Below are 24,991 nucleotides of genomic sequence, written 5' to 3'. Positions count from 1 at the left end.
TAAGCTATGGAACTTACTGTTATCTGTGGACTTACACAGTGGAATTACTGCATTTATATATAGCGATGCAACGGTGTTCGAATTCCGCTAGCAGGTACCAATTTTTCTAATGAAATACGTACTTAACAAAAGTTCACGATTGATTTCCACAGTGAAGGAATAAAATCGTGTAATAAAAATCAAACCCGTAAAATTATAATTTGCGTAATATTACTGGTGGTAGGACTTCTTGTGAGTCCGCGCGGGTAGGTACCACCACCCCGCCTATTTTTGCCGTGACGCAGTAATGCGTTTCGGTTTGAAGGGCGGGGCAGCCGTTGTAATTATACTGAGACCTTAGAACTGATATCTCAAGGTGGGTGGCGCATTTACTTCGTAGATGTCTATGGGCTCCAGTAACCACTTAACACCAGGTGGGCTGTGAGCTCGTCCACCCATCTAAGCAATAAATAAATAAAAAAAGAGATTAAAAATATTTTCAAAACCTACTAAATATAAACAATATAACTGTTATAAAATCTCATTGATTTTAGATTTTCATCGATTTCTAATTTTTCATATTTTTCGCGAGCTTCCATGCTTCTTCTCTCGTAAATTTACATAATTCAGACTAGTGCCTAAATTATGTAAATTCTGAATTATACTACCCAATGTTCGGCGGCGAAATTAAACGCAACTAGGAAGCTTTTAAACTTGTATAGTTACAAATAATTCTCTTGCACTCCATAAATTTTATTTTAGCAAAAATAATTGACCGGAGATCACGATTCGTTTTGTATTGACTGATTGCAGTTATAGAAATCGTAATGTGATTAGTAAATTTGAAAAGCGAATCCAATGTATTTATTAGTCTTTGAAACTATACACGCTGAACTGTTTCAAACTGAATACGATTGCCTCAAAACGAACACGACTGTTCCAATAGTTTTAGCGTCAAACCATTTAAAAAAGTGCTCTAATAGTTTTCAATATAAGTTTTGTAATTCAATATTCTCAGCCGGAGTATTCATGAGTTTTTTTACCTACTGAATGTAACCGAAACGATGAGAGCCATAAATAAGCCTTGTTAACGCAAACCGTGTCCGAAATTCTATAAGACTGTTTCAGTTTTTTACAGCAAACAGAAGCTTGATGTGGTAATAGTTATTTCTATAGCAATACAAATGACATAAATCTATTATAATATCTCATGAATCTTCCGTTAAATATAACTCATAAACATATATAACAGGAGGCTAAATTAAACTAAATAAAATTAAATGCTCCCAAAACTGCAAACATAACAAGTATTCAATTGATTTCGTTTTGCGGTATCCGTTATACTGACGAGAAGTCAGTGTACGAATGAATGTAATTGCAATAATACCGCCACTTGATACAATTATTATAAATTGAGCATATTTCCTTTTCAAACAGTCCCATTGTTTTGTATACTCTAATTGAATAAGTGCATTGATTTTAACACTACATAATGTAGATTTAATAACGTTTTGTCAGCGCTTGTGAACCCGGTCAGACACGTCAGCGTTTCTGTCTGTGACACATACATATATTGTGTCGCAAAATCATTATACCTTGCTCCTTAAAATTTAATACGGAAGTTATTACACATCAATTGTGTCTTCGACGATCGAAGCTTAATGCATTTGACAACATGTTTCGTTGAATCAATCTTGTTTGATAATCGCCCTTTGAACTTGACGATTTTAAATAGTATCATAATAACGCTGCCTAAGCCTAATTACCGGTACTCTTCCCTCCCGATGTGCACGTTTGGAATTAGATATCCAGGTGCATATTATATTTTATGAAACGTTGTGACACTTAAGTTTTATAATTGAGTTTTGTTTCTCTTACTGTTCTTCTGATTTCTGAATAGTGTCGATTCAAATTTTTACTGAACGTTGTTTTTTTTTCTAAATACCATATTTGGGAATTACGCCCCACTATTTGCTTTCTAATTATGTTTTATTTTTATTATGTAAGGTTATATCGTATTTGCAGAGTAATTTTCACGTTGCGTTAAATAAGAATAAAAATATTCTGAATTAATTTTTAATATCAATAGTTAGCGATAAATGAGCTTCGAAAGTTGTGAAAATGATGAATCATAGTTCTTAGTAAGGTTCAACTGTGATATGTCTGGCCGAATAGGGCCGCCCTTCAGGCGAAGAGAAATCAATAAAGCAAAGGGCAGCACTCCCCTCTCCCCTCTTCATACTAAGCGCTGTTGGGCGTTTTTTTTATTTTTTTAAACTCTTAAATGTTTTTATAATTATATAATTACAAAAAAGAACTTTTTTTTTCTTTTAAAAATTCCACATATTTTATTTCAAAAATAACATTATAAACATTTTAGAGCAAAGTTTTAAAAAATTGTTTCGAGAAACAAAATGAGAGTCAAATTGGCTACAGCAGCAGTGGTGAAATCTCAAGGATCTCTATTCTTTTTGTGTTTCTCAATTTTTTTTACGACAACATATGAAAGGGTGAATTAGGCCGGCTCTCCCCCGAACCACCGGTTCTCTGTGTAGCCACGGACTCCCGACTGTATAAAACGTTCCCCGCCTTATATACTAATTTCATGCGAATTCTTGATATCGCGATTCAGGATTTTCCTTGATAACTCCGTTACCCTTGGATATAAAGTCACTGAAAAATAATGAAAATTATAATTTTCCAATTAGAAATTTAATAAGAAGATCAAAAAAAGTAGTTGATGTAAATTGAATAGGTAGTTAACATTAAAAAAATTGATGCTCATTCTTAAGGAAGTCCTCTTACGAAAATGTGTTTTATAAATTTAAACCGATGTATAATATAGGTAATTTAATGTTTTCGTGCAAATTCAGTCATTAATTTGATTAAAATGATGTTTAAAAAAATTAAATTCTATGCTACGATCAGCAAAGTTCGTCGAAGTCTGTTCGACACGAGACTCTGTTTATGAGTTTGAATTCCCATTTTTGGATTTTTTCTAGATATTTACTAGCTTAATAGTCGGTTAATAGTTTCATATCAAAAAAGATTTGGTAATGCCTAAAATAATGGAAACCTGATAATTTCAAATTGGTGCCCTCTAGGTGCTACACGAGTTCAACTCCAAGCGAATCGTGGGAAATACCGCAACGCGGCGCTAAACTCACAGACGGAATGGGTTGGATTTTTGTCTAAAAAACCCTTTTTTATGAATTAGATTTCATCTCTTTTATGTTTTAATATTGCCAAAATCGGAAAAAGGATTGTGTTTTGCTAGCCGAAAGCTTTTTGGCGATTTTTTTAATGAAAAGCTAGCCGATAGTTGTTCATACAATAAATTTTATTTGATGAAAGGCCTATTTAGACAATTACGACATTTAGCTTTTAATAACCAAAACAGCTAAATCGATCCAGACGTTTGCAAGTGATGCTATTACCAATGACGAACGTTTTACTTTATTAATGTATATATGTAAATTGTATTCATGAAACGGCTTGTGATAAATGAATATCTCTGTTTGCTGTAATTTAAGTAATACATATATAAAATAAAAATTATATTTGATAATGCGAGCGGTACCTGAAAGTGGCATAGTTGGATGAAAAATCGAATTACTCCAAATAAAAGCTTTGCGGGGCTGCGTTATTCGGCTCCTTTAGAAACTTTATAAAATAAATTATTCAATTGTTTTCCTAAGAAAATTGTAAATCTTTTCACTTAGAGTGAAAACTGATATCAAACTTATATTACGTTTTGTAATCAATGACGTCTTAGATGGGGTTGAAACAATTTCAAAGCTATAAATGTAAGGAGCTTTGATTTTTGGTACATAAAAACGCATTTTTGTAATGTCGTGTAATAATAACGGAAAAGATACAGATACCTTGGACGTCGTCCGCGAATAGCTAGCTGCTCTACGCTTAAAAAATATAGTAAAGAATTACCTGTGCGGTCCTTTTGCTTAATAGCATAAGCCAAGCTCTTCTCGTGTCGTAAACGACAACAAAGCAGGAAACGTTTTCTGAGTATTAAATCAATATTACTAACCGACTTTTACCGCGTAAGGGGGTGTTGAAAGTGTGCACTGGTGGGTCCCGCCATCCTGCATATTTCTACCGCAGAGCACACATGCCTTCATGTTTTAAAGACGGGACAGCAGTTATGCTTTACAATTATGACTTTGACACCAGGTATTGGGGTAGGTGTTGGGTCCGCTTTCTGATTGATATCAAAGAGGCCGCGATTTTTTTATTTATTGCTTAGATGGGTGGACGAGCTCACAGCCCACCTGGTTTTAAGTGGTTACTGGAGCTCATAGACATCTACGACGTAAATGCGCCACCCACCTTGAGATATAAGTTCTAAGGTCTCAAGTATAGTTACAACGGCTGCCCCACCCTTCAAACCGAAACGCATTACTACTTTACGGCACAAATAGGCGGGGTGGTGGTACCTACCCGTGCGGACTCACAAGAGGTACTACCACCAGTAATCATATAAATATATTGTACATAAAAAAGAGATATATTTCGCATTATTTTCATGCGGATGGCACGGGACCTCTTTAGAATTAGATCAAGATTATATTCATTTTCGTAATTTGTTTCATCCAAGAATTAGGAGAAATTTATTTTACTTTTTTTTTATAATTTTCTCCCGTGGTTTTTTTTGGGGAAAGAGGTTTTTCTTAAGTTATGAGAATTTATCAACGTAAAAATGTAGTGCCAACAAAGCGGCTAAGCCAACGAGAGCTTTTCTGATCTTACGACCTATTTATTCGAAACTGAAGAAGGCCAGAAAACGATAACTTGGCTCGTCCCGAATTCCACCCGAAATAGGCATGTTATGCTACTTTGAAATGAGGCATATTAGAAGGAAGAGAAAATTAATTTCGATTTTTGAATTCCACAATGGCACAGCTACTAGTTCAAAAGGCAACGGGGTTTTTAAATTATGATATCATTACTTATTGCTCACCTGAAAACTTTCTTAAGGCACTAAGTACTCTATCGTATTGATTTATTACTAGCGTGCAGAGTACAATGGTAATAAAATCGTTGTAATATTTCAAAAGGCTATGATTTTCGCACAATAATGTTTTCCATTTGTTTCTTATTTAAAACCGGTAATTTTTTATTAAAATATAGAGTACGTTCGCAATCTGCTTACCAAAATAAAATAAAAAGATATTACAACACATTAAAGAACGAATAACGTATATGTGGGTAAAAGAAAATTCTAATTTCATGTCCTGCTCGATTCTTGTTTGTATTTACTATTTACTAGTGTTTACATGCAGCTTCACTAGTGTTAATAGAAATAAATTTATCCTTCGGTAATAGTAGTTGTTTGCTGGATGAAAGGTACTCTTTTCTGTGTTTTTATCTTTCGTTTACTACAACACTGACATATTATTGTTTTTGAAAAAAAAAATCGAGTTTAGATTGGTCCAGTAGTTACGTCATGGGAGCATAACAAACAAACTCAGTTTCGCATTTATATTAGTATTTATATATGTATTTTAATTATAATTTTAATAATCTATGATACTAAAACAAAAAAAAACACCTTCTTGTAAATAGCCGAACTAAAAAGTAGAAATTTAGCCATCTATGTTTATTTTTAGTAAAATAGTTTTTATTTTATTTTTATTGCCTAGAAGTGTGGACGAGCTCACAGCCCACCTGGTGTTAAGTGGTTACTGGAACCCATAGACATCTACAACGTAAATGCGCCACACACCTTGAGATATAAGTTCTAAGGTCTCAGTATAGTTATAACGGCTGCCCCACCCTTCAAACCGAAACGCATTACTACTTCACGGCAGAAATAGGCGGGGTGGTGGTACCTACCCGTGCGGACTCACCAGAGGTCCTACCACCAGTAATTACACAAATTATAATTTTGCGGGTTTGATTTTTATTACACGATGTTATTTATTCCTTCACCGTGGAAGTCAATCGTGAACAATTGATAAGTAGGTACGTATTTCATTAGAAAAATTGGTACCCGCCTGCGGGATTCGAACACCGTTGTATCGCTATATACGAATGCACCGGACGTCTTATCCTTTAGGCCACGACGACTTCAAACATAATGATACAACGACGTGTGGTACATTGGTACAGAAAAACATAATGATGGTAAAAAAAAGGTTATTATAATTATTATATATTTATATATGTATTTATGATGATTTTAAAATAAAAATTGAGTCATAAACAAAATAGTTGATATATTGTAACTAGAAGACCTGAGGGGAGGCCTAAATCCAGTAGTGGACCTCTGTGTGCTGAAGGATAGGATAGGTAGGATATTATGTAGGTGTATATAGTAGGTAGGAAATTATTTTATGGTCATTGGTGATAAGTAGTGTGCTAAATTTCAATTAACTCGGACGTTTCGAAAAGCTCAAAGCTTCGGGCTGCTAATAAAAGCATGTATTGACGCGGATGACGCCGCATCTCTCAAAACATGAGTTGTTCATTTGTTTATTCATTAATAGATGAACCAACTTAACAGTTAAATAGCCAGTTAAAGGAAGCAAAGGCTTTTATATTTATTTTGTCTTCCGCATAAATATTAAATTTCTATTTTATAGGCATTATTTACGATCGACTATATATATGATTCAATTATTCCTAATATTTCGGGGAGATTAGTCTGTTTATGAGACTAGACCAGGTTTGACTGCCGCAGGCTGATGATGATGATGAGTCTGTGTACGTTCGCAAAGAAAAAAATGACCAAAGGTCGAATTTGTTCTCACTTTTTATACTAAATCGATTGCATGGTGATTAAAAATAGCAAATTCGCAGCTTCTAAGCAATAAAATTTCAACTTTATTAAGAAATCCAAGAGGCATTTTGTTAGGATTTGACACCATTAATTCAGGAAGAATTCGTTTATTTCGTCTCAATCTTATGTAAAATACACAGGAGTCGCTAACTGAACGACTGTGAAGGTATGCCCCAAGATTTATTATTTAAACCTGCTTATTACTTTCCTTAATTCTGTGCCAATGTTCTCGGGAAAACTAAATCAATTATTTAAAATCTATACAGTATCGAACAGAATGCATAAATAATAAGAAACTCTGCTTAATATACTGTCAGATGCAAACGAAGACGACTGACCCTGGGCCAAAATAAAAAATCCGATTTATTTTCTCAGACCTTGTACAAACGTAAGTACTTCTGCCCGGACCAGTACGACGAGGGTTACTTTGACTTCCACTGCGTTGGCGGCAAGAAGCCTCCAAATGGTGCTACTTGGTACACTATTTGTGGTACGCCATTCACGTAAGTATCCTATAAAATTATTAAAATAGCCATTTTGATTAATTTTTGTAGTTAACCAAACAAAACGTTCCTAATTTTTCTTTCCTTCTGCGGGCCTACTGGAAGAGATTTCAACATGAAATAAGTAGTACCCTCGTACTCTGTATCCTTATTGTCGTGTTTCTTCTATCAGCTGTGTGTACAAAATATATTAAATAAAGAAATAAATAATACAGAAAGAAATAATTCATACTAATTAATAATGCAACGTAAAAAGGGATATCTCCATCTCAGCTTCGGTAAATTGAACCCTACAAGAAAATTCAATAGTGTTTGAATTAGGATAAAACAGTATTTTAATATGTTCGAAAATAGCCTACTGTTACGGTTCAGTAACGTGAACATTTTGAGGTTTTCAAAATAGAGGGTTGTTTATACACATTTTTTTTTTTTTACCTATGCTGATAGCCTTGCGAGGCTATTTCAGCTTCGCCCTAACGTTTGTAGGTGAGCTCGCGGGGCTCAACCGGAGAGTTGCTAACACTGACCCTAGCAAGAGCAGTGCTTCGCAGAATCTACCACCGGATCGGAAACGCGACCCACTGAGAAGATCCGGCGAGAAACTCAGTGGGAATACGCAATGATTATTGCGTTATATACTAAAAGAGCGAATTGAATATGTTTCAAAACGTCTTTTCACAGGAATCGTGCTGAATATATCGTGCTGCTAACAACGATCCTCTTCCTAGCCGCCGGCGTCTTCTACGGCCTTTACTTCAGAACTATTCAGTCTGTACCGGTACCAACTAAGAAGCAGAAAACCAAATAAAATCTTCCAATAACCAAAACGTCAAATACATTTTTTAATTGAAGTAAAAAATTATAATAAAACATCACACTCGCAACAAATGTTTTTTGGTAATAAGAAATGTAATCTCGACAGTCTACCGTATTTCGCTGCTGTTACTACATAAACACAGATAGTCGTTGTGCACTAAAAGCTTAGCACGAATTGTTCGATAAAAGAAAAATAAATAAATCTTAACTTAAAATTAGTTTCTCAATTTGTCGTGTAGTTCTTGCACATTTATGCTTCGATAATATCCGATTATCCGTATCATTAAATTATTTTATTGTACTCACCAATCTTTTTTCCATATTGTCCCAAGTCATAACCAGTCTTGAAGGAATTACCAAAGCGGGGCATTTCTGCATTAAAGCTATTTTGAATTTGTTTGATTATGTATATCTCAAAATACTAAAGTAGGGATTAGTACATGTTTTTCTTTTTTATTAAATAGTACTGTCGTGTGTTTTGCTCATTTTCAAGCTGCAAATCGATTTCTATTTTTCAAATTCCTTCCATGCACTGAATACACATAAAAAATATGTATTTTCTGCGAGAATCTTTATTTTTATCTTATTTAATTATTGTTCTTTCTTTTATTTACTCTAAACTTTTTTAATGAATTCATGTAATAATTTTAATATGACAGTTTTTTTTTGTGTGTGTGTTTTAATGTTTTGTGATTTAATTAGTTTGTGAATTTTTAAAGATATTATCGTTGAATAAATAAATAAATAGACATTGTATTTTACGACCACCAATTTATTTAATATCATCAAATGATATCACGATTTGATATGTTTTAAGACGTACAATCACAAGAACATTTTCTCACAAAATCGAATATCGCGATGGTAAGATATATTCGTACAGTTTTGCTTCCTGAAGCCTACCACGAATGAATACGTTTAAACATATTAAACACGTGAACATGATTATGATAATACATATTAGAATGACATAAACGACAAAATATTGAATACGAAGATTCAAACTATCATGTCCATAGGTGGGTATTATATTAAAATGGATTAATTATAAACGTTATTCCTTATAACGTAGAACATGTTACAGTAAGCTCATATTAATACTTGGCTGTACCATACTGTGATTACAAGTCAAATGCGTACCTGCTCATAGTAGCAACTACAATGATGCTTAAATTAAATGTTAAGCAAACACCAAGAGACTCATTAATCTTAATATTTTAATAACCCTCACGTTTATGTAGAGTATGGTGAAGTGCGACACGATCTAATACACAATGCCGTGTTAAAACGTAGTACAACACATTTATAATAATAATTCTAAAGAGAGATTTTGTGCGACTACCACGCTCAGGGTTTAGTTCTACATAATATATTATAATTTCTAATATTTGGTTACACCAGAGTGCCCGGTGTAGCCAATGCATAACTTACGACTTACGTTTATACGCTTGAGATTCAAAAATACCTGTTCCAGAAAATTATTAGGCTTTCGCGTTTCTTAAATAACTAAAATAAACATTAACTTACTCGTGATGCTCTGTTTAAATGGCGTATCAAAATACATGCGGAGTTTCTTATTATAAAAAAAAAAAAGTACACAAAACACTGTTATTAATATATATATAATCCGTAATATTTCTTTTTTATGGAATGGTTATCGATAAATACATTAAAATTAAAACACCAAGTGCTCAATAAATAAAATAGACATCATCAAATGATCGTTCTTTTTTTTTTCGCTTTTACGAACTTTACCTGCACCATCGAGTAGTGCTTACTATCAAATAACACAGCACGAAATTCTCGAATACGAATTTTTACCAAACGATCTACGAGGATCTTTTTATCCATAATAAAAAGTACATTTGGAAGCAAAAAATACAAAAAAAAAATAGATCATGTTCGTAGGGGACCTGTTACATCATCCATATCAACGTCAGACAATACAATAAAAATATTTGGAAGTACTCGACAAATATCTGATTTGGTATACCGCGGACGGATACTGGAAATGGAAAAAAAAAGTATAGTCATGTAAAAATAAATAAATGCCTCAAACGTTATCAGGAACAAAAAACGGCTCTCGTCGCGAGCCCGCCTAGCCAGTTTTTGGTTTCGTTTCAGCAGGTCTGTTGTTGAAGAGTTCTTCAACGACACCGGGGTCGGCCAGGGTAGAAATGTCGCCCACTTCATGGTCACCCACGGCGATCTTCCTTAAAATGCGGCGCATAATCTTTCCAGAACGAGTCTTAGGCAAGCCGGGAGCGTTCTGGATTGTGTCAGGGGCGGCAAATGCTCCAATCTTCTGTCTCACCAGCAAGGTCAATGTTTTAACCAAATCAGCGTCGAATTGCAACCCCTCTTTGAGTACAACGAAACAATACAGTGCTTCGCCCTTAACTTCGTGGGGTTTTGGCACTACTGCCGCTTCAGAGACCCTGGGGTCTGAGGCGAGAACGCCCTCTACTTCAGCAGTAGACATGAGATGTCCAGACACATTAAGCATATCATCAATACGGCCTGTGATCCACAAGTATCCATCTTCGTCGCGCCTCACGCCTACAAAATAATGGCTATGTAATGACAGAAAAAAAAACCGCGAAGTCCTGGGAATCTTTAAGTGTAAAAAGTTACATTAAATATGTATAGTTTCTCCTAGATCTTACCATCTCCGGTGCAGTAGTAACCAGGAAACTTGCTGAAATAGACCCTTTCAAAGCGATCCTGGTCCTCAAGCAGAGTCCTCATCATGCCGGGCCATGGACGTGCGAACACTAGATAGCCTTCCCCGGGTCCCTCTATTTCGACACCATCTTCATTCAAGATTTTCGGTTCAACACCGAAGAACGGGAAGCCCTTTATAAAACAATAATAAGTAAGTACCAAACTCTTTTCTTTTAGGTATTATCTCTGCTTAATTACAACACCAACTAGCTGTTACATAGATGCATTCAACAAACAACTAATTTTTATCTAAACATCCAATATATTATGTCATTATTTATCTTAAATATTAAATTCGAAGAGAAGTAAAAGATACCTGTCGCATAAATAAATATATCGCCGAATTCATATAAACACAAATCACATTAAAGTGGGTGTATGGAGCTCAAACGGAAATCATAGATTCATTTTTGTACGATGACCGTTTTACTGTTGTAATTTTTATAAAAAGGAAACATTCATTTAAATAATATAAATTTCGTTTGATCGAACGAATCAATTGAACATCCCAAACTTTAACTATATGTAAATACATAATAATAAATAAAGCCCAAGGTCAGACGCTAAAAGTTGTGGGTGTAGATCTAAAGCCTTCGTCAAACAGAACGCGTAATTAGCGCGCGTCAGAGCCTAACGCCGCGCTATGACGCCGAGATATGTTGTACTATTAAGGTAACATACCGTCAAACAGAGCCCCAGCACTATAAATACGAAGCGCTCTGTCGCGGCGTTAGGACGCTTTGACGTCAGGCGTTGTAATTTTTTACAAATTTTATTTTAGCGTCCGAGTGAATGTGTATTAAAATACTAGATAATGCCCGAAAAAATGATATAAATAGTTAGAAAATACCCATGCTTATACAATGCAACATCTGAATCACTCGATTTCTTAATACTTTTAAATTTTCACACTGCTATCGAAAGGCACTATGATTTGGCGAATGCGTTGCGTCAAGGAGAGACTCATTTAGTCAATTGAAGAGCGCGACGTTAAGTACGCGTTCTGTTTGACGAAGGCTTTAGTGTTAATTGCTTTTCACACGGTCAGCTTTATCTGTCACGTGTTAGCAATCCTAGCAACCTGTATGCTTCGATCCTCGATGGCTATACGTCTAATGTCGTGTATAGAGAAGCATTACTTTAAATTAGATTTTTTCTAAATACCCAAATGACAGTGTTTATAAATCAAAAGATATGTCCAAAAACTCTTGCCCAAAGTCATTATTCCACGCGGACGGAGTCGCGGGCACTGCTAGTTTAAAGAATATAAATTTCGTTTGATCCAACGAATCAATTCAACACCTCAAACTTTTACTATATGTAGATACATGGTACAATATAAAATACATTTTATATTTCATACGAAATAAAAATATAGTAACAAATACATATACTTACAAAGTAACATATTTATAAGAATAATTAAAACAACATTAAAAATTTAATCCAAGGTATTGTTTTCTTAAAGGTATAACCGCGAACATTTTTTCCGATTATAGAAGACGGATACAAATAGAATGTCAACGATTAGATACTTTTTGACAGAAATTTAGTATTATTAGAATTTCGTACACAAATACATATCAGAACTTCAAATAGTAAACATTATAATTAAAATACTTTGTGTTTTTGTAATACTATGAATAAATACATTGTTTATTTAGAGAGTTAAAGTTGTTAGAAAGAATGATATATAGGCTTTCGTCCAACTAAACGTCCATTTGTTATTCGTGTGTATTAATAACATTTATTTATTTATTTATTTATTTATTTATTTATTTATTTATTTATTTATTAAGTCGCACCAACAAAGTGATCATCAATACAAAACATTGACAAATTGACAAAAGTTCATGGCAGATAACATAGAAATAACATGTTTGTAAACCATATCAAATTAACATTGTCACGAACAAACCTATGGCGTTTTTATAACATTATTTATTACGAGCTATAGTATATGTAGATAGATGACTTAAATTAATTCGTTTTAATATAGCAATCGTTTCAAGAATGTTCATAATAATATAATATTGCATACACATACTTTCAAAGCACATCTGTAGCACAGTTCACATCAGTTCAAATATAAAGCCGCTATGAAGAAACTAAATTTCAGCCATGACAATTTTGTTGTGGGAGCACTTCAAGAAATACCATGTACAAAAACTTACACGTGTACGATTGGATTTATTCGGTAGATGCACGATCATGACGGTACGATCCCAGCCCTGCTTCGGTCGAAAGGTGTCCATCGAGGAATAGTAGACCGGGTGTTTCTTCTCCTTGTGGATCACAATATCCAACGGTCAGGGGTGATTACATTGCCATTACACTATATTTACAATTAAAAAAAAGTCCTGTAATCGCTTCAAAATTGTAGCTTGGGTAACTTACTGCTGCACCAGGCTTCATGGGAGTGGCGCCAGGCAGTCCGGTGATCACGTGGCCCCCGGTCTCTGTCTGCCAGAAGGTGTCCACGATAGAACAGCGCTCTTTCCCAATCCTGGTGTAGTACCACAGCCAGGCCGCCGGATTTATAGGCTCACCCACACTTCCCAACACACGGAGACTCGACAAATCCGGCCTTTCAATGTACAATTTTATGAAAATAGTGTTTAGGAAAACGAAGAAGAAATGGATAGAGCGTGTGAATGACGATATGAGAGAGAGAGAGAGGAGTCAGTGTTAAGATGATGGCTGATAGAAGAGAATGGAATAGAAAAAAAAATATTATAGTTAGTATTTGAATATCAAAAGTGCATAATAATAGTTCTTATCTGCTTCATAGGCAGTGATATAAATACGGAAATCCTACAATACTACATAATATATTTATCTCTTCTGTATGTTTTATAAAAATACAATGGATACATACGTACTTGTGTTACCAAACATTAAAATATTGTCTTGTAAGAGTGTAGTCGACCTTGAAGTTCGATCAGTATTGATCTAACATACTGCCAAGATTAATTTGATTCTATTTAAAGTTTCTTCTCAAAATTCATTACAATAAATTATATACTTTTTATTTACATTATACATACAATTCGATATTATAGACGCGTTCGTATGTAGCTCATATTTGTAAGATAAATGGTTTTTAATCGAGACGAAAATAAATGCCATATCAACAAGCCCATTGGTTTTAAATTTATTTTATCGAACATTGAAATGCGAAATATAAAGCAAATCTTATATTGCACGAACTTTCTTCAAAGGGTTATCTCTGATCTTACTCACAGAATGATTGACTTAAAATTATAACTAATATTATAAAGTGATAAAACATATTAAATGAATTCTAAAAGGTCATTGTTACATTTACAACTATCTGATAAGACTTTGGAATACCTACAGAAATATAACTGCTGAAGTGATGGGCGGCAAATGATTCGCGTAAAATAATTATTTTGATAATTATCATTAGTCATTAATGTTAACTATTTGATAACATAGATTATTTAATAAATAAATTATTGGTTGTTTTCCATAAATTAATAGAAACAGTTAAATCGCTTAAAAACGTGGTAAGCACACGATCAGAACTTACATGGTCAGATTGCCATCTTCCTCGTTGTAATGGGCCATGAGAGCCCGGATTGCAGTGGGCGCAGTATAAAACTGCGTCACTTTGTACTTGTTGATAATACTCCAGTAACGATCGACCTTCGGAAAGTAGGGAGTCCCCTCGAACTATTAAAAAAAGAATAAAAGATGACGTTTTCTTTCCTAGCATACTCGAAAGTTTGTTCGTAATTTGGTTATTTTTTCCTCTCAAAATTCAAAAATCTCCAATCCAGACGTGACTGTAAATAAAAACTCAAACACAAATATTATTAGAATAGCTGTGAATACCCAGGATTTTATTTTCGATTTCATATTTTGACGTATGCTGTAAAATTGGACAAGGTCAATGTAGGTACTATATCCGTGAAAATAGTAGGATAGATTGGCAATCTGTACAATTTCTATGCAAACAGTCGAAGTTCGTTGTCATGTGAAGTTGTCTTGGCCTAAAGTAGGTATAAGACGCCCGTATGATACGACTGACCAGTGTTCGCATCTCGGCGGCAGGTACCATATTTTTGTATGTACAATATTTGAATGTACTTAATATAGGCCGGCCGTTATATTATACAAATTAGAATTATACCTCATGTCTCAAGGAGGCTGTGAGTTCGTTCAATCGTCTATGCAAAAAAAAATCTTTTATTATAATATTTTACGACTAAAATATTTTAGTATTCTACTTCGTTTTAATATTGTTAGTTATTTATTTTGTTTCGTTTTTTATATATGAAATTAATAATATCACAGTATTCATAAGGACTAGTAGTGTTATTTTCATTTAAGATAATGATACAAAAATCACGATCCTATTTAATAAACTTTGAAATCGTCGTACGATATTTTTGACCAATCTTGCCACGAAGCAATCTTTCTTTTCAGTTTTCACATATAAAAAACCGTAATTCCAATGCAATTAGACGTAAAAGTCTACTATTCAAAGTGAGTATTCACGTTTTGTAATCTATACAGTCTAGGAGCCGCTCCGAACCTGATATTTTTGAGAATTTTCAAACATCACATCAATCACCTCAAGCCTGATAACATCTCCACGAAACCTATTATGAGATTTAATGACGCGATAACACGAAAATGGCATTCACTACAATAATAAGAACGAAAACATTAGATACATGACCTGTTTTAGTTATGAATGAAAAGATAATGAATTATATGTTACATTTGCATATTCAATCCGTGATAATGGGCTGCCGCACATGTTATCTGTAATATAGATATGATGCACATTATTTTTACCGTGATATACACAGTCAAATATTGCCATATATGCATATTAAATTCATTCACACTCGACATTGCAAACGTGTTTTACCTAAATCTTTTAACAACATTAGTAACATTTTTATTATCACAATATTTGTTTACGTTTACACATCTCTATAATAGTTCATAATCGAATATATCGTTATGGTTTGCAATTGTACTGAATTCAGTCCAGATATTTACGCAATTTAGCCCAGTATACATACATACACGTTTCATGTGATGCGACTATATGTGCCTTGTATGATTTTTCTAATAAATGTTCACAAATGGTTTCCTCCTCTGCCCATAATCTTAGTACCTACTTTTCCATGCACAAATTATACGATCCCGTATATATAGGTATATTGGTAAAACTACAGATCTGATATTTCCCTAATATGTAGAAAGCCATTGTTTTATTTGTGTCGATGCATTATCTGTTAATGATGTCAATGTTCGATCTATATATAACACCTAAACGAGAACATGGCGCACCTTTATCAGCTGCGACGATGCTATTTTAAGCTATTGCTTTGGTGTGCGGCTGCGGTTTTTTTTCTATTTATTACAAATCGATAACGATTTCATAAGTCATGAATAGGGTTCCCAGACGGACCTCACCCCCGGGTTGCTCCCAGAATATGAGCTCTCATACTCCAGATCCCTTAGCTTGCTTTATAATAGTATTTGAATTGAAAGTGAAATTCATTATTTTTTTATTAAAATATTTTTAAGCCGATCTAGAAATCATCTGATATAGATCTAGTATAGATCTGAAATAAATTAATTATTAAACTCAATATGATTTTGTTTCTAATCTATTAATATCAGGCTATTATAAACATTGGAAAAAATTGTATTTTACTTTTTTAATTTTAGCACCAGTATTTTGAAACCTGAGATTGCTTTCTTAATATTGATTTTATCCCTACCTATTCCCTGGTAGCCTAAGAGTCGATTCCAGTTACGCCCGGACGTGTAAATGAGCTCACGGGCTCAACCTGGAGAATTTACTAACACTAGCCCAAGCAAGAGCAGTGCTTCACAGAATCTACCACCGGTTCGGAATCGCGACCCACTGAGAAGATCCGGCGAGAAATTCAATGGGCTGTGCCTATGGTCTAGTTAGCTTGTCGAACTCTTCGCGACGAGTTCGACGAGGACGGTGGCCGGTGACGGACCCTCAATTCCTAAAAACACCGATAGTGAATCCGGGGGATTCGTCAATACATGTTTCTTGCTCCGTCGCGGTGGGATAAGGTTTTTTCTTCCTCAATAATCATCATCCGATGTTAGAACGTGTCATTAAATCCATTCGTTTCATTACTCACCATGACCGAGGTGGCAGCGTTGGCCAGCGGTGCGTACACAACGTATGTGTGTCCGGTGATCCAGCCGACGTCAGCGGTGCACCAATACACATCGCGCCTGTGGTAGTCGAACACGTATCGGAACGTGGCGGCTGCGTACATCAGGTACCCGGCGGTAGTGTGCACAACCCCTTTCGGCTTACCAGTGGAACCGCTTCACCGAAAGAATATTATATTTATTAACACGCTTTTATTAGCTTCAGACGTATGTATGTAACGGAATCTTTGAACATGATTTTGACCCCCTTCAAGACGTCGGATTAACTCAAAATTTGGTATACTTATTAAGGACCGATGACAATTCATTATTTAAAAAAAAGTTGAAAAAAAATATTGAAATATTGAAATTCAACTAAAAAATGAAAAATAAATAATAGTTTTAAAAAAACTAACAAAATACGCTTTTATACAAAATGTAACTAGAAAATTTGAAATGAATTTAAATAGTGAAATAAAAAATTATTTTATTTAAAAAAAAGCGTGAGGTGCATGGTATCAGTAGTTATAAATATCTTATGAACAGATATGAGTAGAAGGGTTATTTTGATAATATCCTGGAAAGCACCCCAAGATATTTAAAATAAAATCATTTTTTCTTATACTATCTTTAATTCAAATTTATTAAATTTCTTTTAAATTTTTTAGTTGGATTTTCTATAAAAGCGTATTTTGTTAATTTTCTTAAACTATTATTTATAAGGTATTATTACGAGCATTTTCACACGTTCAATATTCATTTCCAATCCTTCACTAATAAACCTACGTTTAAAACCTCGTAGAAAATTATATAATAAGATTAATATTATATATTAAAGATAAAAACCTTGTGTAGAGCACGAACAATGGATCCTCGGCGGCAACCCATTCCGGAGGGCAAATGTTAGATTCCCCCTCTATCACTTCGTGCCACCAGATATCTGTCTCCTCATTCCAATTATACTAAAAATAAAATGTTTTCTAGGATTACAGCAAAAAAAGCATATCAATATATATTGCCAGTCGCAACCGCCATTCGAGAAGCTGAGGACCGGACGAGATGGAAACAGCTCACGAGACAGGCCACGGTCAAGTTTCAGGGACACGACCTTCAGCAATGAAGAAAGCGACGTAGAAGAAAGTGTACTCACGAGATCTTTGATTTCGCTTTTCAAACTACCACCAGGTGTAACTCTATCGAGGTGGTTTACGACCATACACATGTCCACTCTATGCTTGAAGAATGTTCTAGCCTTCTCTATGGCATCGTCGCAGGTTCTCTTGTACACGTACATGCGTTCGCCGCGCCAAGCTCCGTCAGCGGTGACCAAAAGTTTAACTTTAGCGTCGGAAAGGCGCTCCGCTAAAGCGTCCGATGAAAATCCTGCGAACTAAAATACCATTATGAGATTTTTTAATAGCTAAAAACGAATATTCATTTGTTAGTGTTGTATCAAAATGGGTTTCGTATTTTTTTTTCCACTATAATTCGAAACTTTGTACAACTATCGTTGGTACTGTTGGCATTTAAGGCGTGGTCTTTGTAATGGTTATTGCTTCTTGTGTTGTGTATTTCATAAAATTGACGATAGTAATAGCGAAGCGTGGTCGGGTTATACTAGTATCAAATGATAATGAAAATAATTACATAATATCTTAAGGAACAATACAACAAAAGAATCTACTTTTTTTTTGCCAAAATAGTTATTATTAAATATGAATGTATTCTTAAATGCTGAATGATAAATACCACGACTGTGTGTACAGCACCAATTCTAGCGCAGGCTAACATGCAGATTACTGCCTCCAAGATCATGGGCATGTAGACTGCAACGCGATCTCCTTTACGGATTCCTTTGGCCAGCAAACCATTGGCAAACTGGCACACTAAGTCCAGCAGTTTCCGGTATGTAATGCGCGTATAATCATCCGGACTGTTCCCTTCCCTAAAATTGAAAAAGGCGCAAAAGAAAAAACAAAAGAAAAACGTTAGTTATTTATTTTATTTATCTAGGAAACTAACAGTCTAATACATTCACATAGCAAAACATATTAAAAATAGGCAACCAACCAAGCTCGCACTATTAAATACCAAAAAAAATTAAATAACTGACGTTAATGACATAAATATTCAAAGAAAATAAGAAATACTACTCCTATAAATAGGAATTAAACCAGATTACAAAGAATTCCAAATTATGCAATTGATTAATAAAACATATCCATATTGAAGAAGTTCGTGTCATATACTCTACAATACTCTACATGATCTACGGATCAAAAATATACGATACGAATGTATTAAATTATAAGCATGATTTGTTCTACATAATATACATAATCCCAATATTCAAATACCGAAACGACTAGATTTTGGTATAGAATTAGTGAGTCATTTCATTATCAAACCCCAATTCTAAAATTCTTAACTCTATACTAAACGTATGTACAAGTTTCATTTAAACACTCTTTACTACGAGTATAATATCACTGTACCTAAGAAGAGAATCGGGACGTTAGCTTAGATCTAATTTTTGAACACAAGTTCAAAAAATAGAACTAAAGCAGTGATGATTGTTATAGCCTCAAGCGAATACAATCTCAGTCAACTCACTCTAAGTTTTAGAACTGTCCTTACAGTTTAATTACAATCTATCAAGTGGGTTAGCTCTTTAAGTTAGCTATAAACATACAATAATGAACCGTTTACTAAATAACAAAACTGAAATTCGGAAACTAGCTTTTAATCCAATCCAAATCCTAGATTTCAATTTTTTCACATTAGTTATCAAACATAAAATAAGATTTCAAAATTATAAAAACAAAAAATATATATATTAGCTTGGTAACTGGCTTAGCACAATACGTACGTAAGTAATACCTTGAAACAAACAGTTTAGGAAGGTCAACAATTACTTGAATATACTAGTCAGTTTGAAGTTTAATTTGTTGTACCGCTAGTTATTACATTGACTGCACCACTCGTTATAATCATGATTTAAAAAAAAACTCAATTATTTTCAGAATTTATTTTATGTTTTCTTAGCCGTGGATAGAAAAGCTCACAGCCTACCTGGAGTTGTGTGATATTGCCGCTGTGAACCTTCAAACAGGAGTTTGAAATTAAATTGTGATAATATATATGATAGTTACACCTGAATCTACTAATCGGGTATTTTTTATAGGGTTGATTGATTATTCGTTCGTGTTGTATGCGTTCACGCGTTTATATAATTGATTTGAAACTTAGTACTTAGAGCTATTAGTGACACTACAGAGCAGGTTTCGACATAGCACCATCAACGTATGATAAGTGACGCGTGAGTTGTTTGTGCAAGTGTTTGTCCATCAAATAATGAGCAATAATCATAGCCAGAATTTACTAGTATTTTATTCGGAAAGTATTTGGGAAGATTAATAAGTGATATAACTGAAAGAAATGATTCAAAAAAAAATTTTGCAATCCTTGTATTATTTGGATATATTTGAATAAAGATCGTTAAATTTAATAGTCAAATCGTAATATTATAAGAGAAATTTCCAAGTTTAATAGGAAATTAGAACGTAAAAGTATGACCTCATCGTGAAATAGACACAAAAAATCCTTTTTTTGTTGTAAGGAAACTAGGTTTTTTGCTTCATAAATAAGCAAACTTTGTTTGTATTAAAACAACCGGTGCGGAGTAAAATGAGTAACGCAGTCTTGTAAGCCGGTAAGTCCTACCAAACTATAACATCAGAAACAATTTACATATGTCGTCTATACGTCTGAGCATCTATCTATACACTAGATGTTATTTTTATTTTATTGTGTTATTATTATTGCTTGCAGAGTTTGGCGTCGTAAATGCATGTTATTGTTAAATGAAATATGTCAGACCTACATTTTTAAGTTTCTATATTATGTTCTGTAATTCAGGCTGTAAGACGTAGTACACTATGTATTTTCGTTGTCCATTTTGAAATTTCCCCTATATATATCGCACTTTTAGAATTGAAGTGGCTTAATCCAAAGTTCTTTTTTTTTAGTAGGTAAACGCCAAAAATGTTCCGGAAGAATCGTAATTTTTCAATTTGAATCTTAATACCTTAAGCCCTAAATTGATTTATAAATACGTGTTTATAAGCCGTTCAAAGTACAAAACTCATTTTCTTAAAATTTTTAGTTAAGTCACTTCGATTCCTAAGGTGCGGCGATATACTTTTTTAAGTAGGAACTATATAAGCATATTCTACGAGAATTCAACTGGAACAAACATAAACATATTCTACGAGAATTCAACTGGAACAAAACATAAGTCTTCTAACATTTTGTAAAAGTTCTGGACCTTAAATTTATGACAGATTTTAACATTAGCATTCTTTACAATGCTCCAGATACCTATGTGATTTCCTTTTGAGATCGCTGGTCACAAAGACATTAAATCTCTTTGTGTTTTAACTTTGGCGTCTATCCATGTTTGTACTTCGCAGTACACTGTATAGCCTTTGTAATCTTTAAATTTTGTCGGTAAAATAGGTCCGGCTTACGTCGGGTGCAGTTGAGACGAAATTTAATTTTGGTGGAGGGTTGAATCACCTGATCATCACTCTATATGTCGGGCTGTGGGGTGAGATGAGGAATTTACACCCACGAAACAAACCTTCCGTTGCTTTAACACCCGAGCGCCCGATCTCTACGCCAAACAGAACTCGGAAATTGCTCAGGATTGTGTCGCGTAAAGCTATCTCGCGCAGATTAACCCTCTCCTCCACGGAAAGCCATCGGCTACACGACTAATGAGCCAGGAATGCGAACTGAATACAGATCTATTAGAAAACCAGACCCGAGTACCGCACATCGATAGCATAAATTAAAGTAACCGACAATTTTAGTAAATGAATTTTGGCGTTGTTAAATATACGGTCACAGGTGTACAGAGAGGTGAAGTTGTAAACTTTCAATACTTACAACTTAAGTAGTGTGGTTCTAAAATTTATTTGTGAATCTGAGACCTATGAGAATTTGGGAGTAACGCTAAAGGGAAGATCTTACACCGCGCAGATCAAATTGATCTGTAAGCCGGCTCCAGTGTTCTTTTTCGGAACTTACTTTGTCTCAAACTTATCTTGAAAATGTCGTTAGCAAGATTCAGGCAGCTGTCAAATATCTTATGTTCTGTTATAGCTACCCGTTACAAGTACCATGGTTGGTTTTTCTTCCTACCTATGCTCAATATACCAGCCTTACCCTAGTGTGTAGGTGAGCTCTCGGGGCTCAAACCGGAGGTGTTGCTAACACTGGCTCTAGCAAGAGTAGTGCTTCGCAGAATCTACCACCAGATCGAAAACGCGACCTACTGAGAAGATCTGGCGAGAAGCTCAGTGGGCTGTGTCTATGGGTTCATTTACTCGCCGAGCCTTTCGTCGCAAGCGACGGGTTCGATGGGGACGCTGACCGGTGCTTGAGGTACCTAAAAGCATCGTTAATGGATCGGGAGGATCCGTGTTTAGGGCTACGTTGACTGTTTACAATCTTGGTACGTTTAAAGCTTTTAATATTGTAGACACGTATGTTATACGATCATTAAGATCGATCGAGAGAAACCACATTTATCGGGCGAAATCAAGATCTGAGTATTTTACATTTGAGTTGTGCCCGTGCTGAATGTGGACATGCATCGGGATGTCGTTGCAACTGATAAACAGCAGGAATTAGCACAAACCGACGATGTTAAGTATTTAGGAAGTATTTCATGGCGCTCGGGCAGTTGTTAAAAACGTCTTTCCTTCTGGCTGAACCCTCAACAGGTTAAAAAAGAATTCTGTCCAGCGAATCGCTATCATATTATCAAAAAAAAGGTGCGTTCACAAGCTCCTCTACTGAGAGAAGGGAAAAGCCAACAAGATGCGGCAAATATTACATGTGTTAATTTGAGATGATGTGCAAGAGACGTAATAAAAAATAATTGTGACCTCTCTGAATCAAAAAATAATCACTAGTTGTAACTATTTGTAAATTAGGTTAGGCAGAATGAGCCGAATTCTCTCACGAAACCAGATCAGACTGTACTAAGTCCGTGGCTAAAGTATAATTCTAAAAATATATGGTTCCCAAGCGCATTTCTTGCAAATAAATTGAATCCATATCAGGTCATATTGATTTAAATATTCAATGAATACCTTACCCGTTACATTGATCTTTAACCCCTTTTTTTCGATTCAATGAACTTAAATTATCAAGAAATAAAAAGGATGCACTGTGTTTTTATCTCAAATGCAAAACATCTCTTGGATGGTTGCTTATAAGTTGTTTTCGTGATAAGATAAATATTCGTTTTGATGTAATAACTCTAGTCATTTGTATCATCATTTTTGTTTCATTTACGTCTAAGCATAATATTATGAGTAAGTAGCCAATTCACAATGTTTATTTTAATTCAATACAAATGAAAATTTCAAGAGAATAATTTAAAAAATATGCCGCAAATAATAATTCTTTCATAAACTAAGATTTCAATAAATTAAACCAAACACATTTATGTTTGCTTAATTAACAATCTAAAAGTTTAACTTGTTGTTGATTTAAATCAACCAAATTGCGAAAGTCTAATGTGACCGTGTAGTCAATGTTGTTATCGTACTTTCCATATGTTAATTTGAAATTCATTACTGCGAAATTGTATATTTCATTTAGCGTACATATGTTTGAAGTTCGTTAATGTTTTTAAATTCTTAAATTTCCTTAAATTAATATTCTGATTTGGTACCTACCTAATATCTTTGTGAGATAATTTCTTATTATTTAATTATTTTTTTAAATCCGTTTTAGGTACAACATAACATTGTGACAAAAATATAAATTCAAGTATTGTTTACAATATAGAATAAGGAAATAAACTTGAAAAATTTCTTACGTACATTTAGAACTATGGCATTTATTGTCAAGTATTAAAGTTTTTTTTTACCAATGTTTGTAATTAATTGTTTTCTTTAAGATTTACGGTAAAGATTTTTTCTTACCATAAATAATATAATAATATGTTAGGAAACTGTTACTCAATATAAAAGTCCCGATACTTGAGATCTTTTATCGATCGATCGACTTATATCATAAAGCAAAATAATTTCCAATGTAAACCTAATGAAACCAACGAAAGCTTCTTCAATACAATTTAAATGTTAAAGTAGTACATTATTTATGTGTGTGTGATTCTAATTTCTATTCAAATATTCCGATTAAAATATAAAAAAAACAGCGGTGGTTGCATATTTTTCAGCAATAAGTGTAAAGTACACATTACATACAAATAAAAATGGCAGACTGTGAGCTTTAAGCGTCAATTCATACTGCGTATACGAATTGATCAACTGAAAAAGCTCCACGACGAAGACCTGCAACTAAAAACCTATAAAAGTTATTAAAGCTTTTGCAAACTCGCTGTGCGCAAACAATGACGGGAGCTGCATCGGTGCACATTATGTAATAATAGATACTGTTTGTATCAAAATCAATAGACCTGCGCATCTTGTCGTTGCATTCGCACAGCATACATACACATACACAATATATGTATAGATGAGTATTTTATTTAAACTTACCAGAAAAAGGCAATTTTATCCCCGAAACCATTTTTGACATTGCGATCGAGCAAATTGTAACACACATTCAGCTCGGCTTCCTCCATAAATTTTACAAAGACCCTTCCTTTGGTAATGTCAAAGTTGTATTTCATGAAGCCACCCGGCTTCGGTGCTACATGCCACTGAAATTCTTGGGCGACCTCGGTCCAGAACAGTTCCGATTCAGTGAGTGATCTTTCATACATTTCTTTGTATTTTTGGATCGATGGTAAATACGATTTCTTGATGACATGATCAGTGGGCTTGTACATGCGCGACGACATCGCGAACGCTGATTTTTAACGAATAGTGCTAACTCGACGATTCACGCGCGCTAACTGAGCGATAAAGCCGGCTAACTGACGGCTGTGGCAGTGAGTGAACGC

The 24,991-nt window shown here is 34.3% G+C and overlaps 2 protein-coding genes across 3 annotated transcripts in view; one reads left to right on the top strand and one right to left on the bottom strand.

Moving 5' to 3' along the window:
• LOC114246943 (uncharacterized) overlaps nucleotides 1-8,858 on the top strand; it is a 21,284-nt gene extending 12,426 nt beyond the window's left edge. Inside the window, exons 7-8 of the mRNA XM_028179707.2 lie at nucleotides 7,154-7,281; nucleotides 7,963-8,858. Of these exons, the coding sequence (XP_028035508.2) occupies nucleotides 7,154-7,281; nucleotides 7,963-8,089 (255 nt within the window). The 3' untranslated portion in view covers nucleotides 8,090-8,858. The remainder of the gene's footprint in view (nucleotides 1-7,153; nucleotides 7,282-7,962) is intronic.
• AcCoAS (acetyl coenzyme A synthase) lies at nucleotides 8,849-24,991 on the bottom strand. 2 transcript variants are annotated; one of them, XM_089730095.1, is made up of 10 exons: nucleotides 24,585-24,991; nucleotides 18,754-18,949; nucleotides 18,155-18,394; nucleotides 17,851-17,966; nucleotides 16,989-17,181; nucleotides 14,375-14,517; nucleotides 13,219-13,408; nucleotides 12,996-13,106; nucleotides 10,764-10,953; nucleotides 10,047-10,656 (listed from the first exon to the last, which is right to left on the bottom strand). In XM_089730095.1, exons 1-10 carry the CDS (start codon nucleotides 24,887-24,889, stop codon nucleotides 10,196-10,198), a joined length of 2,145 nt encoding a protein of 714 aa, XP_089586221.1. In that variant the 5' UTR covers nucleotides 24,890-24,991; the 3' UTR covers nucleotides 10,047-10,195. The 2 variants fall into 2 exon arrangements, with proteins under 2 accessions (XP_028035438.2, XP_089586221.1); XM_028179637.2 differs by lacking the exon at nucleotides 12,996-13,106 and having other exon boundaries at nucleotides 8,849-10,656; nucleotides 24,585-24,990.

The sequence above is a fragment of the Bombyx mandarina genome, chromosome 01 (assembly GCF_030267445.1).
Source record: "Bombyx mandarina strain Sakado chromosome 01, ASM3026744v2".
Lineage (NCBI taxonomy): Eukaryota > Metazoa > Arthropoda > Insecta > Lepidoptera > Bombycidae > Bombyx > Bombyx mandarina.
The sequence above is the reverse complement of the archived record's forward strand: the minus strand, read 5'-3'. Positions and strand labels throughout refer to the sequence as shown.